Source organism: Prenolepis imparis, unplaced genomic scaffold (genome assembly GCF_030444845.1).
Source record: "Prenolepis imparis isolate NDT839.2.m4 unplaced genomic scaffold, iyPreImpa1.0 SCAF_5, whole genome shotgun sequence".
NCBI lineage: Eukaryota > Metazoa > Arthropoda > Insecta > Hymenoptera > Formicidae > Prenolepis > Prenolepis imparis.
In genome coordinates, this window is record NW_028141163.1 from 20,629,472 (window position 1) to 20,646,694 (window position 17,223).

Genomic DNA, 17,223 nt, shown 5'->3' on the forward strand with positions numbered 1-17,223 from the left:
GAATCTTCTTGAGCTGTACGATACAGTGGTGACTTTCTTAAAACTCTGGCATCATGTAATGAACCGCTTTCGCCTATATGGACATCAATAAATAGTTTCCTGTGATCACAAACTCCTTGCAGTAAAATACTATGAAAACCTTTTCGATTTACATAATCTTCCTTGTGTTTTGTAGGTCTCCTTATTCTAATATGATAACCGTCAATAGCTCCTATAATTCCATTTATATTGTATTGACTTTGAAATTGTTGACATATTTGTTCCTTTTCTTGTTCATTAGACCATTTTAAATATATTTGCTGCAATAAAATTATAAATTGTAACGTTTTGCACAATACTTTATGGCTACTGCTCATAGAAAGATCGAATCTATCAGCGCATTGCCTAAATGTTTCGGAGTTTGCTAAGTACCACAATGACAGCAGGAATGCTTTTTCATGTGTTATATTTCTTTCAAAAGCATTTTGAAAATATATAGAAGATTCAAATTGTTCTGTAAAATGATTATTTCATTAAATGTATATTAAAATATGTATATCAAACTATTACAATATTGCAGTTTAAGAAATACCTATTAAAGCGTACACAATCTTCCTTGAAAGTCTAAAATGTTTTTTGAATTCTTGATCAGAATATGAACAAACGGTTTGTTCAACATAACGCCTTATGCAACATCTCTTTTGCTGCTGTTTTTCTTCATCCGAAGTTGATGTATCCAAATTAATACAATCATCACTTTCCTTTAAAATGTCGCCCATAAACCATTCCTGTATTAAATATATTTTTGTGAAATAATTGATAATTTTAATATCGCAAACTTTTAAAAGTATAGTTTAGTTGACACTATAAGTGTTTCAAAACATTTTTTCTCTTCTTGTATTTCTGTTAATGATGAAATGGGATATAAGTCATTATCATCACTTTCTTCAGTGCTACTATAATTAGTTCCATAATCCATTACTATCTAACACATTTGTTAAAAATTATCAGATATAAAAATATATTAAAAATTATTTTGTTTTATATTCTAAGAAAGGAATAAGGAAAAGAAATAAACACTTTAAAGCAAAAAGAAAAAAAAACACTTAAAAATGTCTACTAAACCGCATCTTCAAGATATATTATAATAATACTATTTTATATGTTTATATTTATTTATAACATATGTAACAATTTACTAGTATAATATCCTCTGCAATTTTATTTGCGTTGTCTTCATATCCTGTTTCTGTTGATGTAGATGATGTAAATGATGTAGATGAGATCAAGTCACTATCATCACTTTTTTCAGTGTTATTATTAGTTCCAAAAATCCATTGCTATAAAACACATTTGCTTTTGTTAAAAGATCTCAGATATAAAAATAATTAGATGTAATTTTTTTATATATAAATGAATAAATTTTTAAGAAAATTGGATGTGTAAATCTAATTTAATTGATCTTAAATTAATTGATAAATATTTGCTAAATTACATATAGTATTCTTACAATCAAAGATTTATCAATTAAATTAATTGATAAATCTTTGATTGTAAGAATAATTTTTGACCAAAATACATTTACTGTAACAATTTCTTCTGCAGTAGCACTTAAATTATGATTTTCCATTTCTCTTAGAACTATTATATTTTAGAGCTAAACTTAGAAATTTGTTTTCATTCTTATTGTATATATGTGTTGTGTACAGCTGATGATTGATACGGCACTGAAGAAAGAACCAATCATAATGAAATTCTAGATTTGACCAATCACAGCGCACCGATCATTTTAATCTGGATCATTTTGATTTTTCGCGAAAGCAGCCATTATCTTACTTTTAAGCTAAAGAAATCTTAAAATAATACAGAATAAATTATATAGAGAATGATTCCATAACGAAAATATTAAGCAGATTATGAGAACTATAGCACACACCTGTGTATCGACTCCCCTAATTAGTTCGTAGAATTGAGAAACAATTAAATCGCATCTGTAAACGACAATCCGCGCTACACGTGCAGGATGGAATTATTTTATAGCGATTCTTAGAAGTTATTACATCTTGCCGTACCGTCTCGTTACTTTAATCCGGATTATCTAGCACCCAGAAATCGATATCCGCCACTTCCGATCGCCTGATCTCTTCAATACAATTGTTATAATACCTTCTAAGAAGCGATTTGTTGAAACCCCCACTAAAAATGATTTGCACACCTCTCGATTTCGGTAGATATATAAACCCCAAAATTTCTGACGCAGCACGGCACTTTTCATTACGTTACTCTGTATCGCGCAGCACGGCATTTATACGGCGGACATAATCTAAGTCTCGTTACTGCAGCATTCACGAAGCGAGATTTCATTCTTGAATTGTATTCGATAACGCGTTAGCCGTCAACGTCGTTTACGTCTTTGTTTCTCGTTAATCACATATAGTTCTGTAAAGTAGATTATAATAAAGAATTTTGAGTGCACCTAAATCCGAGTACCCTGATTTTGTCACGCGCATCCCAAGACCGAGGACCTAAAGAGGAGCGAAACCAGACGAGCGTACGAAGAATCTGCCTAACTAAGAATCCATTGCTTCAATTATAAAGGTAAGTACTTTATCTTGCAACATATTACTTTGCCTTTCTAAAAGTCGTGCTGGACTGACAATCCTTCCTATTATTATTATTATTCATATCTTTCAATTGAATCCTAAATGAATAAAAGAAAACCTCTGTCAAGTATTAACATGCTACAGACAGCTTCTATTGTCAGTCAAACTTCATAAAAGTCATAACCCACAACCTATCAATCTTCTATTAAATATCAATATCAGACATTATTAACTTTAACGTGGTGTTCGTACTCTTGTCACTACTCGGACGTCGTCCAATCTTTATAATTACCCATAGTTGCTGAGCATACATTTATCGTAAGCCCGGGCGACTCTCTACCCTCCTCCTCGATATTCCATCGCCCCCGAGCGTTCTAGGAACGCCCTTGATAGGCAATCTCCCCATCATCACCCTGAATAATCCTTCTCGTCAATGAGCGTTCTCGCATTGCTGAAGACATTTCCCTTCGCCCTGTCTTTCCCTAGTAAAATCGGTAACAAGAGACGAACTATTTCATATTTTACCTCGGACCCAGTCCAACCCTTAATTAACCTGTAGTTGCTGAGCATACTGTGTTGTAAGACCAAGCAACCTTCTACCCGCTCCTTAATAATTCCATCGCCCCCGAGCGTTCTAGGAATGCCCTTGATCGGCAATCTTTCCATCATCACTCTATGAAATTCCTATTGTCGCCAAGCACCCACCGTTGTGCCCGGAGACATTTTTTCCATTATCCTTGGCCTTTCTTTTAAAATTGAATTTAGGATAGTATAGAAACATATAGATTTGATATCGATATTGCTATCTTGAGACCCTCCTTCTTACACTATATTAGCTTTTAACAAGACCAATCATCACCCCTCGTCATCACATAACTCCCTTGTAGATGAGCAACCCGAAAACCAGAAACGCTCGCCGGAAAAAGCGGAACCACCGAGCTGATACGAAAAACCGCGTCTCACATGTCGCATCTTACATACGTTGGCTCAACCGGCAAGCAAATATAGATAAGCCTCGCGTTAAATCTTGCGAAACTGTTTCACTATCTCCTAACATATTGCGCCGCTTAAAAACTTCTTCTACTCAAACTAACTCCGTTAATTTGCAAAAAAGCATAATCAACGAACCCACTAATTTAGTAACCGCCCCTGCACCGGATCCATCCCCGATTTCTCTACCTACTCCCAGGAATTATTTTCATATCTTGAGTTGTGTCAAAATATAAATAATCCTGAGGAAAATCCAGATGAGAAGAATATTCCCCAGGAACTTCAATCTAATCTAATTTTGCAATTGAAAACTCAACTACCAGAGAATTTTTTGGAGATAGACGAATACGCTGGTTACTTGAACAATTGATGTATATGCACTTTACTTCAAGTAAACAGTTTTATCAGATATTAAATCAGTCTAGATGCTACCTGAGCTTTTGTGAAGACATTCCGGGACTTCCATGTGACGACTTCCAAAACGGAATAATAGACATCGATCAGCTCGTCGTCTATTTGAATCATCTTTAACTCCCCAGTGACTATCGAATTGATGAAATTCACGGAAATAAGTAAATAAACCTCGTTAAAATTCGAATATTCCACCCTCATCAACAATCTACATTCAAATAAAGACGAAGACCTTTTATTTAATGCATTAATATCCGCAATAATAGATGTGATTATCGAGTATTTAAAAGGTGAATTAACCATCGACTACGTAGTTTCCATTTTAGGAAATTTAAAGGAGATTGCGCGAACCAACTATCCTCAGTAATTAAATCCCTGCTCCCGGGTCTCCCACACATTCCCTAGATTCCTCAAATTAGTCCTAGCCACGATCATATCATGGAGGTAAGAAATAACAGGAGGGAGGATATACCCCCCTTGCCTGGCAAACAGACGTAAGGGGGGAACAGTAAGCGCCATATTGGCGCGGCCTACCGAAGCGCTACATTTGAAATAGTGATGAAAGCATACACAAAAAATGTAAAAATTTATAAATAATATTTATAAATAATAAATAATTGTATGTATGATAGTAATAAATATATTGTGTTATACCATATAAGGCTTGTTTTCTATTCCTGCACTGGCTGAACTGTGCACACTGGTGCAATAAGTTAGAGTGAGACAAAATATACTTTATTGTTTCATTCTAACTTATTGCATCAGTTCAGGAATAGAAAACAAGCCTATTGTAAGCGAATCTGTATGTATTTAGTAGCATGGGCATTTTGTTTTATAATATTTTATAACTTTTATGTTTTTAAAACAAAATTAATGTGAAATCCGATTTATTCGCCAAACGTGTTTCTCACTTACTTGGTTCAGTTAGGTTAGATAAGATAAAAAAAATACAAAACGCCATATTACTGTGGCCAACCAATCACATTTGGTGTTGTTACCCCCCCCCCCCTACTTAAAAGGCTTTACACTCCCGCCTGTTATTTCTTACCCCCATGGATCATATAAACAGGTCTGGACACTCTTTGTCGCAAACATAGGAAAGAGGAACCCAAGTGAAACCAGCAAACTAATATGGCGTCAGAAGAAATAAACCTTACCGCGCATGTACCGCGGAATTGCTGCATGCTTTGAATGATAAAATTAAATAATTATTATTTCTAAGTGTTTAACTGTTTAACAAACAAGTATGTGACATCAATAACTGAAAAAAATATTTTATTAAATATTTTATTTTATTTTTTTTACTTCTTTTGACGCCATATTGGCTTCATTTAAAGGACGCTTGCCGAGCCTAAGTGTCCAGACCTATTTATATGATCGTGGCCCTAGCTCTCGGCATCCTTATGGGGTATAGCCGGTGTATCCAGGTTGCCCCACAAAAGTAGAGAGCGGCCTCTCCTCTCTAGCCTAGGAATAAAGAGAGAAGGAAAGTCACGCAGACGCGACAGGCGCGAAGTCACATATGATGCGAAACATGCGCAATGCGGAATTGACGGAACGAAATTCGTCGAATCACAGACATTCTGTCAATTGTGTTTCGCTGTAGAGGTGTGCGAATCATTCGAATTCGAATCGAATCGAATCGAATTATTGCGAGTTCGATTCGAGTTCGTTTTCGAATGTAAAGTATTCGAATCAGTGTGGCGATATGGGCCGGGTTTTTCGCGCTTGCGCGGCCAGTACGCTATCAGTAAAGTACCTACAAGAAAGAGGGGTATCGTTAATCGCCCCGCAAATTTTTTTTTAATTTTTGAGAATCGGTAAAAAATTATATATATACATATATATATGAACTTTTTCGATTTTTATATATATATATATATATATGCAACATTTTCTTTATCAATTCTCAAAAATAAAAAAAAATTGTCTACACACACACGCGCGCGCGCACATATATAAAAATATAATTAGCTCCATTTATTATTGTAGAATAAAATAAAGAAAAGCTGAAAAGGGGAAAGGGCTAAAATAACTTTAAAAATAAAACACTTTTAATATAACTCAAAATAAAATATTTTATTTGGCAGAAAAATATTAAAGAATACCAACATTTGTTGCAAGGGTAAGGAAAACTGCCAAAAACCTTACCAGTATTCATAAACAAAAAATTAATCAAAATTAATAAACAAAAAATATTAACGTATTAGAATAATAAAGAAACATCGGATAATAAATTTTAAATAAACTATATTTTATAATAAACTATATCTTATAGTAAACTAAAAATAAAATAACGTTTTAAATAGATTTTATAACATATACTATATATATGAAACTCTAAATATAAATATAATTAAAATCAAATTAATGTTATAAACTTAATTATATAACAAATTATAATTATCTAAATAAAATAAATAATTATAGAAATAAAAATAGAATAATAATTATATATTTAGAAATAAAATTATAAAAATAAAATTGCACAAAGCTTTGACTTTTACAGGTACACAAGTTTACGTTACAGGTACACAAGTTTACGTTATTAAGATATATTATGACTCTGAAAAGAGAATAATAATAAAACTCTGAAAAGAAACAAGTTTATAAAAACACATAACTAACATGCATTAAGAGAATATTGGCTAGATGTGACTCTACAAAATAAAATAATTAAATAATAAAATTAATGAAATAATAAAATAGTAAAATAAAATAATATTTAAAAGTGAAAAAAAAACAAAATGATTAAGAACCATCAGGTGTGCATTGTTCTCCATATAAATTTTGCGCGTTATGCAGTTCCAAATGCCTGGCGTCTACTTCAAAGTTTACACAATTAATGTTTTGTGATTGAAAATGAGACCGAATAACACAAATCACGGAAACAGTATCATTACACAATCGGTTCCTTTTTTTATTTTTTATATCTGTTACTATTGAAAAAATTCGTTCGGCCTCAGCATTCGAATGGGGAAAAGAAAGAACTATTTCGATTAAAGATTCTAAATTTGGAAACATTTTTTCCCCAGAAATATCTTTAGATTCTACTATTTTTTTCCACATTAGATCTATATTTAAAGACGCTAACTCTGTTTTCTGCTCATCATCAAAACATGATGGCAAAATTCTCCATTCAAAAGCTAACTTTGTGATATCAATATGTCCTAATCGCGTAGCAATATAGGTTAAATCTTTAATTTTAAGTCTACCTTCTTCATAAAGAGCAATCTTCGGTTCTAGAAAAGTTAATTGTTCAAATAATTTATCTTTATATGGTAAACGCTTCAGCATTTCTCGAACTGCTGTGATATAAAAATCTAAACATTTTAATTTAATTTGTTGCGCGCATTCCAAAGATAATGTTTCTAATAATGTATTACATTCGGGTCCAAGATATATATTTTCAATATTGAATATTATTTTGATCGTCTATATTTAAAGTAGAAATATCTTTAAGAGCATTAAAATTTATGAAATTTTGAGCTATCTGGTGAATTAATTTCTGGCTAGTTGAATATAATTTATGAATTAAAATATCACGCGACTGAAATAAAGCATTAAAACTATTAAAAAAATTTAATGAATATTTTAAGAATAATAAATATGCTTTAATTGAATTATCATTTAACATTGCTAAAATGGTTTCCGCAGATTTCGTTTTATCCTCTACTGTCGCTAAAATAAAATAATTTTTTAGAACTTCCCAGTTGTCGAGAAGTCGTACAACGCAATTGTGTAACACAAGCCATCTAGTACTAGATAATTTTAAAATTTTATTTCTCTCTACATTGAAAAATTCTTGAAATTCTTTTAAAATTGCACTTCTTTTTGCACTGCCCGAAATATAAGTGGCAACTCCTCTAATTAAATTTTCACAAGATGAAGGCAATTTTTCACACGCTTTACTGGCTACAATCGCGGAAGAATGGCAAATGCAATTTAATGTTATTAATTCTGGTATTTCTAATTTTAAACGAGACATAAAAGAGTTATTGCGTCCTGTCATTACTGATGCATTATCACATGCCATTCCAACAATATTTTTGATAGGAATTTTTTCTTTTAAAAGATTTTTAAAATTTTCAAAAATTTTACTCGCGGTGCAATCTGTCGCATCTAAAGATAATAATTCTAATAACTGCGTTACAACATTTTTATTTGAAGGTGACACATATCGAACAAGAACGCACACTTTGGTGTCTGAAATATCTGTGCTTTCATCAATTAAAATGGAAAATTTACAACTTCGTAAGTTTTGAACAATATTTTCAATTTCGCGTTTTGCAATAATTTTTGTGATAATATTTGCGCACTTATGTCGAGCAAGTGAAACATTTTGTGCAATTTCAGAATCTATATAAATATCTTTTAATAACGGAATTAAATGATTCACCGTACGAAAAGCAACGTTATGCTCTGCAAAAAAAGAAGCTAATTTTATTTCTGCGCGTTTGACTTTATCCTTATGCGTTAATGTGCTTGTATTTTCAGTCGCGTTATGTTTTTCAGAATTAATTTCTTTCGAATTTTCCAAATGTTTAAATGTTTCAGAATGTTTAATTAAATCCGTTTTGCAGCACCTGATGGTCTTATTACATATAATACAAATTGCTTTATTTTCTACAGGATGAGGAGCCAACCATCCTTTAAAAATATTTTCATCTAGCCATGCTTTTTGAAATTTCTTAATTCTCTGTTTTTTAATTGCTCTTTTTCCTACGTTATCCATTTTAATATTATTATATTAATAAATATATAATAAATAATATTATTTATAATTAATCGACTTACCTAACTAACCCTTACTGCTCGCTGTCAGCTGTCACTAGGCCCGCCGCCCGCCGCCAAGACTTTAGCGCCCACTTGATAACTAACATGATACGCCGTTGTTTCGGCCGCGCATGCGCATAAAACCCGGCCCATATCGCCACACTGATTCGAATTCGAATAATTCGACAATTTCGAATCATAACTGGTTCGATTTCGAATCGATTGCATTTTTCGTGTCGCCTCATTCATGTTTCTCGCTCGGTTAATCTGTTTTAACTGTTTTAGTTTTAAGGACGCAATATTTGAAATTTTATTTTTCAAGTTATGTTAATTTTATTTTCAAGTATATAATCATCTATCTTCTAATAAAATAATAATTATACTTATTAAAAATTAGAATTAATTTTCGTGCTTGGCTCTATTGGTCGTTTTAAAAAATCATATTTATTTATTTATTAAATGAGAGCCGATAAAAATATTTCTTAAATTTACTTATTAAAAAGGTTATTTATTATATATCTTTAATAATTAAACCTATTAAGAGAATTATTATTATTAAGTAACAATGTAGGCTCCCTGCATTGATAAATTACAAATTCAAAAGGAGGCTATATGGAGCCACGCGTAGGGTGTAGGTACGCAAATATTAAAAACAAACTTGTTGGAATAACAAATTTATTAAATCTAAACGTTTCGGTCCTTTCTTTGGACCTTCTTCAGTAAATTTAATACAATAAATTATAATGGGGAATCTACATACTACCGCACGCAGCGCAAAAGCCGTGAGCCCTCCTATCGATATCCCGATTTGTCTATTTAATGGGATATCGATAGGGGGGCTCACGGCTTTTGCGCTGCGTGCGGTAGTATGTAGATTCCCTATTATAATTGATTGTATTAAATTTACTGAAGAAGGTCCAAAGAAAGGACCGAAACGTTTAGATTTAATAAATTTGTTATTCCAACAAGTTTGTTTTTAATATTTGCGTACCTACACCCTACGCGTGGCTCCATATAGCCTCCTTTTGAATTTGTAATTTATTATTATTAGTTATTATTATTTATTAAAAAAGTTTAATTAAAATCTTATTTTTCATTAAAGCCTGAATGCTTGTCTTTTTAATACACATTTATCGTATGTCAATATTTTGTGGTGACACCTATAAAATAGAAATATTAATTTTATTGCAAGTCTTTTCGAAATTATCACATATATACTACGCAAAACAATTAGGGGAACGCTTTAAAACTTGCAAAATTTGATGATTTTTAAGAAGCCATATCTCGGCTTAAAGAGGTCGTAGAACAATGTTTCTGAGCGCATTTTAACGGGTGAATCCTCAACTTTAAAGTGGGTAATGTAGCATTATTCGTCTCATCAAACTGTTTTTCGTATGAGGCTTAAAATTAGATTGCGAAAAAACTCTGGAAATTTCTTGACTTTGTAGTTGTCCATGGAAAAGCAGGGATGGAACCATAAATGCCATTACATTGACTTTGAAGTAGGAATCTTTCCCTTTAAAATGCCGCAAGAAACATTGCTTATCATGCCTAGGAGTCGAGTTACCGCATTTCAAAGTCACCCCTGCATTTTACAAAATTTTTAGCAATACCGCCGACATTCGCGTTAACTAATGTGCACCATAAGAAGGTTGCTCGGTTGGATTTTGCACATCATGTGTATGGTGTATGTGTACGTCAATGTTAAGTGTGTGCGTGATGCGTGTGTGTGTGTGTGTGTGTCAGCAGAGATAAGGACCCCACGGTTCGTCATTCCCGCGATAGTTAACGACTCCAAACTTTCTCTGTTTTGTGTGTAAGTGTGTGTGAATATATGGGTGGGTGTGTGTGTGTACGTGTGTGGGTGTGTGTGTACGTGTGTGGGTGTATGTGAGTGTGTATGCGCGCACACCCACATACCCACACACACTCATCCATACACTTACACACACAGCAGCGGGAGTGACGAACTGTGGGGTCCTTATCTCTGCTGACAAACACACACACACACGCGTATCACGCACACACTTAACATTGACGTACACATACACCATACACATGATGTGCAAAATCCGACCGAACAACCTTCCCGTGGTGCACATTGGATAACGCGAATGCTGGTGGTATTGCTAAAAATCTTGCAAAATGCAGGGGTGACTTTGAAATCCGATAACTCGGCTACTAGGCATGATAGAGTAATGTTTCTTGCGGCATTTTAAAGGGAAGAGTTTCTACTTCAAAGCCAATGTGATGGCATTTATGGTTCTATCCCTGCTTTTTCCATGAACAATTACAAAGTCAAGAAATTTCCAGAGTTTTTTCGCAATCTAATTTTAACGGAAAACAGTTCGATGAGACGAATAATGCTACATTACCCACTTTAAAGTTGAGGCTTCGCCCGTTAAAATGCGCTCAGAAACATTGTTCTACGACTTCTCTAAGCCGAGATATGGCTTCTTAAAAATCATCAAATTTTGCAAATTTTAAAGAGCTCCCCTAATTGTTTTGCGTATGTATATTATGAAACTTAAACATTCAACGTTTAATATCTCTTATGAATTTTCTATTACTTAGCACAGCATTCTCTTTGTTATTAGTAACAGATTTTTTCAGAAAAAGTTACACAACGACTTGTCTTTTTGGCCATTTTTAAAAATAGACTTCTAATGTCATTGAAGAAACATACTTTGCTACGTTCAAATTAGCATGTATTGAAATCAGTAAAAATTGATTAGAATTTGATTCGTATTCGAATTAAAAAGATTCGATTCGATTCGATTCGAAAGAATTTTTAAAGATTCGATTCGATTCGAGTTCGAGTATATTTTTTAGAGATTCGGTTCGATTCGATTTGATCGTACAAAACGATGATTCGCACACCTCTATTTCGCTGACAGTGACTATGTTTCCACCGAGGGTTCAAATCGGATCAGAGTAGGGTCAAAGTCGAGTTGGCTTGCCTGTTTCCACTGGATCAGAGTTGATCAGAGTTACACTAGGGTTACGGCAAGGTCCCTCTCGTGGGATGCGGCCTTGCCGTGGCGAGAGGGCTCACCCTTTGCAAGAGGATAGTCTTGCAAAAGGTGCTAACAGCATCCCGTACCCGAGTAACATCGGGTACATCAACTCCCCGAGTTCTGGGGAGTTTCCCCAGTCTCGGGGAGCCCTCCCTGTGGGAGGAGGGGGCCCACTTCCCCTATAGAGGTTCGGCTCGTATGTGGTAGAGGATGGTGACCTTGAATACAAACGCCCGGTGGCATGGCACCGTTAGGGGATGGACATTGCACGGCGTCTTTGACGCTGTCCTCCCTCCATGCAGACGCGGCCTCGGCCGCGGGGTTCTCGCTTTGCTGCCTTGGGGGGGTGTTTCGGGGTTTTTCCCGGGGGTGTCTCCCGGGGGCTTCGGGGTGGGATCTTTTGCGGCGGGGGCCGCGGGGTTGGGTGACCATCCGTGACTACCCGAGGGGCTTTGCCCGGAGGGTTTACCCGAGGGACATCGCCGGGAGGGGCCACGCTGGCTGGTCGCCGGGGCCGCTCGGACTTTTCCGAGGCAGGGTCCGGCGAGGAGAGGAGCCCCAGGGTGCTGGTGGAGAGTTCGCTCTCGTCCCAGCGTCCCTGGAGTTGGCCGCACCCGGGCCACTCGGACGTATTCCGAGCTCGGGCTGGGGGCGGCGGAGATGGCCATGCGTGGCTACCCGAGGGGCTTTGCCCAGAGGGATTACCCAAGGGGCGGAGCCCGGAGGGATCCACGCTGGTCAGCCACCGGGGCCGCTCGAAAGTACTTCGAGGTCGGGGTCCGGCGGCGAGAGTAGTTACCACCAGCCGGAAGCGACCGTTGCCTCTTCCGAAGCAACCTGGTGGAAGGTGTCAGCCCACACTGGACGTGATTACCGGTGTGGTGCGTGCTGGTCGCCACGGCAAGACAGGGCCGGGGAGCGGCGACCCTGTCCCAACCGTCCGTGGGGCCCCCCGGGTGGCGCCGCCTGGCCTGGTACCCTCGTTGTTGGAGGCGAGGGACCCCCGAAAACCCACGCGGAGCGTCAAAACTCTGCGTGGGCCAGTAAGGGGCCTGGGACCCTGGCGGGGTGGCTCATTAGCCATCTCGCCATGGGTGTAAGCCGATCCCCGGTGAGTCCACCGGGCCCGGTCGGTGGAGTGCTGCCGGTCATGTTTCGGGACACCCCCTGACCGGTGGGAGATTCGCCGGTCGGTGGAGCCAGGCCAGGAAAGTGGGATTTAACCGCAATGAATACTACTCATTACACTACTACCAATAACATAGAGGGAGCGGAAGATATGGAGATCTGCGAGACAGTGACATCGCAGCCACTCAACGCAGTCTCCACAAGACAAGAGGAGGGAGTCTCTACGAGAGCACGAGCCACCAAGGTGGCCGTGATCAAAATAGAGAAGGTGGATCAGACCGTAAGGCTGATGAAAAAACTGGGGCCGAAATCTAAAACAGCGCTGATACCGACGTCCTTGGATAAACCGGGCCCGTCGAAGGAACCGATAGAAGAGGAGGGAATAGACGTGGGTGTCGAGCACGAATACGAGTCCTCGCTGGACTCGGAATTGAACGAAATACTCCGCCCGTCAAAGAAAAGGAAGAGGGGAAGGGGAAGACCGGAAACTACCTTCCAACGCCGGCTCCAAATACAGGAGAAAATCGAGAGAGCGAAGAGAGCAGAGGAGAATGAAAGGATCATTGTCGACCCGACGGTGATCCTCACGGATTCAAAGGCCTTCCAAAGAATGAAGGACAAAGCGATAGAGTACGCCGAAGACCTTAGAGAGGCCCCAACACTGGACGTGACGGCTGAAGGCCCCAAGCACACTGGAATGCTAATGAAGGCGGTCGTCAGGTCCAAAAAGGGTCTAAAAGGAACAATACAGGTAGAGATAAAGGAAGCTGCAAGCTACCTTGAAGCGGCCATTACCGTATTCAACGAGAGGATCGCTGCGCATGATGCCGGGGAGGAAGAAGGCTCGAAGGAGCACCTTAGGAAGCAGGTGAAAGCCCTACGTGCGGAGGTAGCGAGACTACACACAGAGACGGCCAAGGCGAGGGTGCAAATGAGGAAGATGACAAGCGAGAGACGGTCCTTAGACGCATCCACTGCACCCATCACCGAATCTGAGGCACAAAGGGACCGGACAAACTCGGAGGGCATAACGCTGCAGAGAGAGAACCCGGAACCGATGGAGGTACAGATGGAGGAAACCGGAAGAACTCCCCCACCGCCACCACCGCCACCGCCAATGAGACCCCCGATCAAGAGGATCTCGAAAGTGATGGGGGAGTATCCCCCTGGAATAGAGACGGAAGAGGAGAGGAAAAAATATGACGACCTATCGGCGCGCATACAAACCCTCCTCCAGGAGAGAGAGGCCTTTATGCGGGGGCCCAAAAAGCCCCCTGGGAAACCTCTCCCTACAGAAGGAAAGACCTCCCCCGAACCCAAGGCACCCATTGAAGTGCATGGCACTGCTGGCCCCTCCGGGATGCAAGTTACTGCACCAAGGAGCAGAGAGGCGATGACAATGCGGACAACGGGAAAACTGACAAAAGGGAAAAAGAAGAAGAAGGGGAAGGGAGACAGGCAACCGGCAACAGCGCACCACGCACAAGCCGGAAGCAAGCGAGAGCCAATTAAAAAAGGCAAACACCCTCACACCTCGGAGCCTGAAAAAGGGACTTCCAACATCCCTCTCCGATCGGCCGGGGCACAGGACGACACCTGGGCCATGGTCGTCGGAAGAAGGGAAAAAAGGAGAGCCGCCGCCGCCACCCAACAACCCAGGACGGAAAACAGGAAAGAGGAAATGGCCAAGAGGCACTCCCCCCCTCTCTCTGAGAGAGCTAAGGGTGAAGTGGCCGGAAAGCCCAAGGAGAGGGAGTTGGGAAAGAGGAAGGCCCTAAAATCGGCGGCCATCACTTTAACATGCCCACCGGGCATGTACAAAGAGGCCATATTGAAGGCCAGAGAGAGGATAAACCTCGGGGACCTCGGGATACCACGCATCAAGGCCCACAAGGGCATTACCGGTGCCATGGTATACGAGGTCACCGGGGAGGAGAGAGAAGCGAAAGCCAACATATTCGCCAAGAAGCTGAGAGAGGCTCTCGGCGAAATGGAAGGCGTTAAAATCGCCAGACCCGTCAAGACCGCAGAGATTAGATTGCGGGGACTCGACGACGGAGAAGGAGGTGAGTGCCAAACTGGCCGAAGTGGGCGGATGCGGGGCCGACGACATCAAAGTCGGCCCGATAAGGTTCGCCAACAAGGCACTTGGCACAGTATGGGTGAGATGCCCGCTGATTCCGGTGCAAAAGATCATCGAGAAGAGGAAGATCCAATTCGGCTGGATCCATGCCACGGCAGAGCTCCTCAGGGACAGGCCCCTACAATGTTACAGGTGCATGAAAAAGGGGCATGTCCAGGAGGATTGCAAAAGCGAAATAGATCGGCGCAACAATTGTTATAATTGCGGCGCTGAAGGGCATAAGGCAAGAGAATGCGGGAACCGGCCGAAAAGCATGTTATGCGAAGAGGCGGGCAGAACGGCAAATCATAGGATGGGGAGCGCAGCGTGCAACCCTCCTATGGGAAAGAAGAGGAAAAACGGTAGCAGCAGGGGAAGCGAAGCCCCCAAAGCTGCTGCCGCAACGACAACAACGAGGGAGACATCGGGGGACAAAGCCTCAAGAGGGCCACCCGACAACAAGGAAGGGGCGCCGAGACAGGTCAAGGGGCGGCCCAAACGGGGTGCCGCAAGAACCAGCAAGGCGGCCCCGGTAAAGAGGAAGGAGCCTCGCAGCGAGGAAAAGCCGGCGGAGAGTAAAGGAGGCGGAGAGAATGGATGTCGAGGAGGAGACCGACCACAATCAGTAGAATGTCGGTCGGCCTCCTCCAAGCTAATCTAAACCACGCCCGCGCGGCCCAGGACCTTTTCATACAGGCCCTGATGGAGCGCGGGTGTGGTTTGGGGATAGCCGCGGAGCCCTACAGAGTCCCGGACCAACATTCATGTTGGGCCACTAACAACGAGGGCTCCGTGGCAATCACATGGAGGGAGGAAAGGAACTCGCCTGCCTGCCAAAAACTGGAGGCAGGACAAGGATTCGTTATGGTGGAGTGGGGGCCCATCTCTGTGGTGGGAGTCTACATCTCCCCCAGCCTGGGAGCTGCCCAGTACGAACAAGTACTAGACGGGATGGCGGTTGCGATGAGAGCGCAGACGAACCGTCCGTTGGTCGTGGGCGGGGACTTCAACGCCAAGTCGGCAAGTTGGGGTTCCCGGCACACGGACGCAAAGGGCAGGATCCTGGAGGCATGGGCGGCGGCACTCGGCCTGTTCTTAATGAACACAGGCACGAGGAGCACCCTGATTCGCAGGGGGAATCAATCGTCGACTTGACGTGGGCGAACCCCCTTGCGGCTAACAGAATATACGACTGGCGGATGATGGATCAGGAGACCCTCTCCGATCATCTTTATATCGGAATGAGGGTCAACGTCACCCGCCAGGAGGTGCTCGGCCGCGCCCAGGGGGAGAATGTGGAAGGCCTAAGGAGATGGGTCCTCAAACAAATAGACACGGACAGGCTGTTGGCTGCAGTCGCCTCGGCGACCTGGCCAGGAACAGAGATGCTGGATAACAGCATACAGGGGATGGCTCCGGGACACGATCGTGACGGCATGCGATGCCGCGATGCCCCGGACCAAAAACAAACCGCGCCGCGCAACATACTGGTGGAGCGAAGAAATCGCCGAGCAGAGACGCTGATTACTGTCACGGCTCGGCGACGCTTCACCAGACTCAGGCGGCGCGATAACGACGAGGCGACGGCTGAGGCGTACGACGACTATAGGTACGAGAGAAATACCCTCAGCGCAACCATCAGGGAGGCCAAGGCCAGAGCGTGGGACGAACAACTTCTCACGCTCAACTCAGACCCATGGGGGCGCCCATATAAAATCGTAATGAACAAATTGCGAAGATGGGTGCCCCCCGTGACGGAATCAATGGAACCTCGAGAACTGGAAAACACTTTGGGCAGACTCTTCCCCACTGTCACGGGAACCCCATACCAAGATGGGGAACCCGTGGCGTGGGACGACAGTCTCGAGGTTTCGGGGAGAGAGATGGCCGGGATTATTAAAAGACTCAGGTCACGGGGCAATAAAGCCCCGGGACCTGACGGAGTTCCCGGCCGGGTCTGGGTTGAGGTCTTGGCCCTGGACAGCCTGTCCGTGTTTGTGAGGCAATTGTTTACAGATTGCCTCAAAGAAGGAGAGTTCCCCCCAATATGGGAAAAGGCGAGAGTCGTCATTATCCCAAAGGGGGGCGGTGTAGCGGGAGCCCCTCCTGCTTATAGGCCTATCTGCCTACTGGACGAAGCCGGGAAATTGCTCGAACGAGTAATAGCTGACCGGCTTGTCCAGCACCTATCCCGGGA

The 17,223-nt window shown here is 41.2% G+C and overlaps 2 protein-coding genes across 2 annotated transcripts; one reads left to right on the top strand and one right to left on the bottom strand.

Annotated features, from left to right (window-relative positions):
- Positions 1-3,437: 3,437 nt before the first annotated feature.
- On the bottom strand, positions 3,438-8,718 carry LOC145936556 (SCAN domain-containing protein 3-like). Its single transcript, XM_083038795.1, has 3 exons — positions 7,619-8,718; positions 4,005-4,191; positions 3,438-3,521 (listed from the first exon to the last, which is right to left on the bottom strand). Exons 1-3 carry the CDS (start codon positions 8,716-8,718, stop codon positions 3,438-3,440), a joined length of 1,371 nt encoding a protein of 456 aa, XP_082894921.1.
- Positions 8,719-15,728: 7,010 nt separating this feature from the next.
- On the top strand, positions 15,729-16,181 carry LOC145936557 (uncharacterized). Its single transcript, XM_083038796.1, has one exon. The coding sequence runs from the start codon at positions 15,729-15,731 to the stop codon at positions 16,179-16,181; it is 453 nt and encodes a 150-aa protein (XP_082894922.1).
- Positions 16,182-17,223: the final 1,042 nt, after the last annotated feature.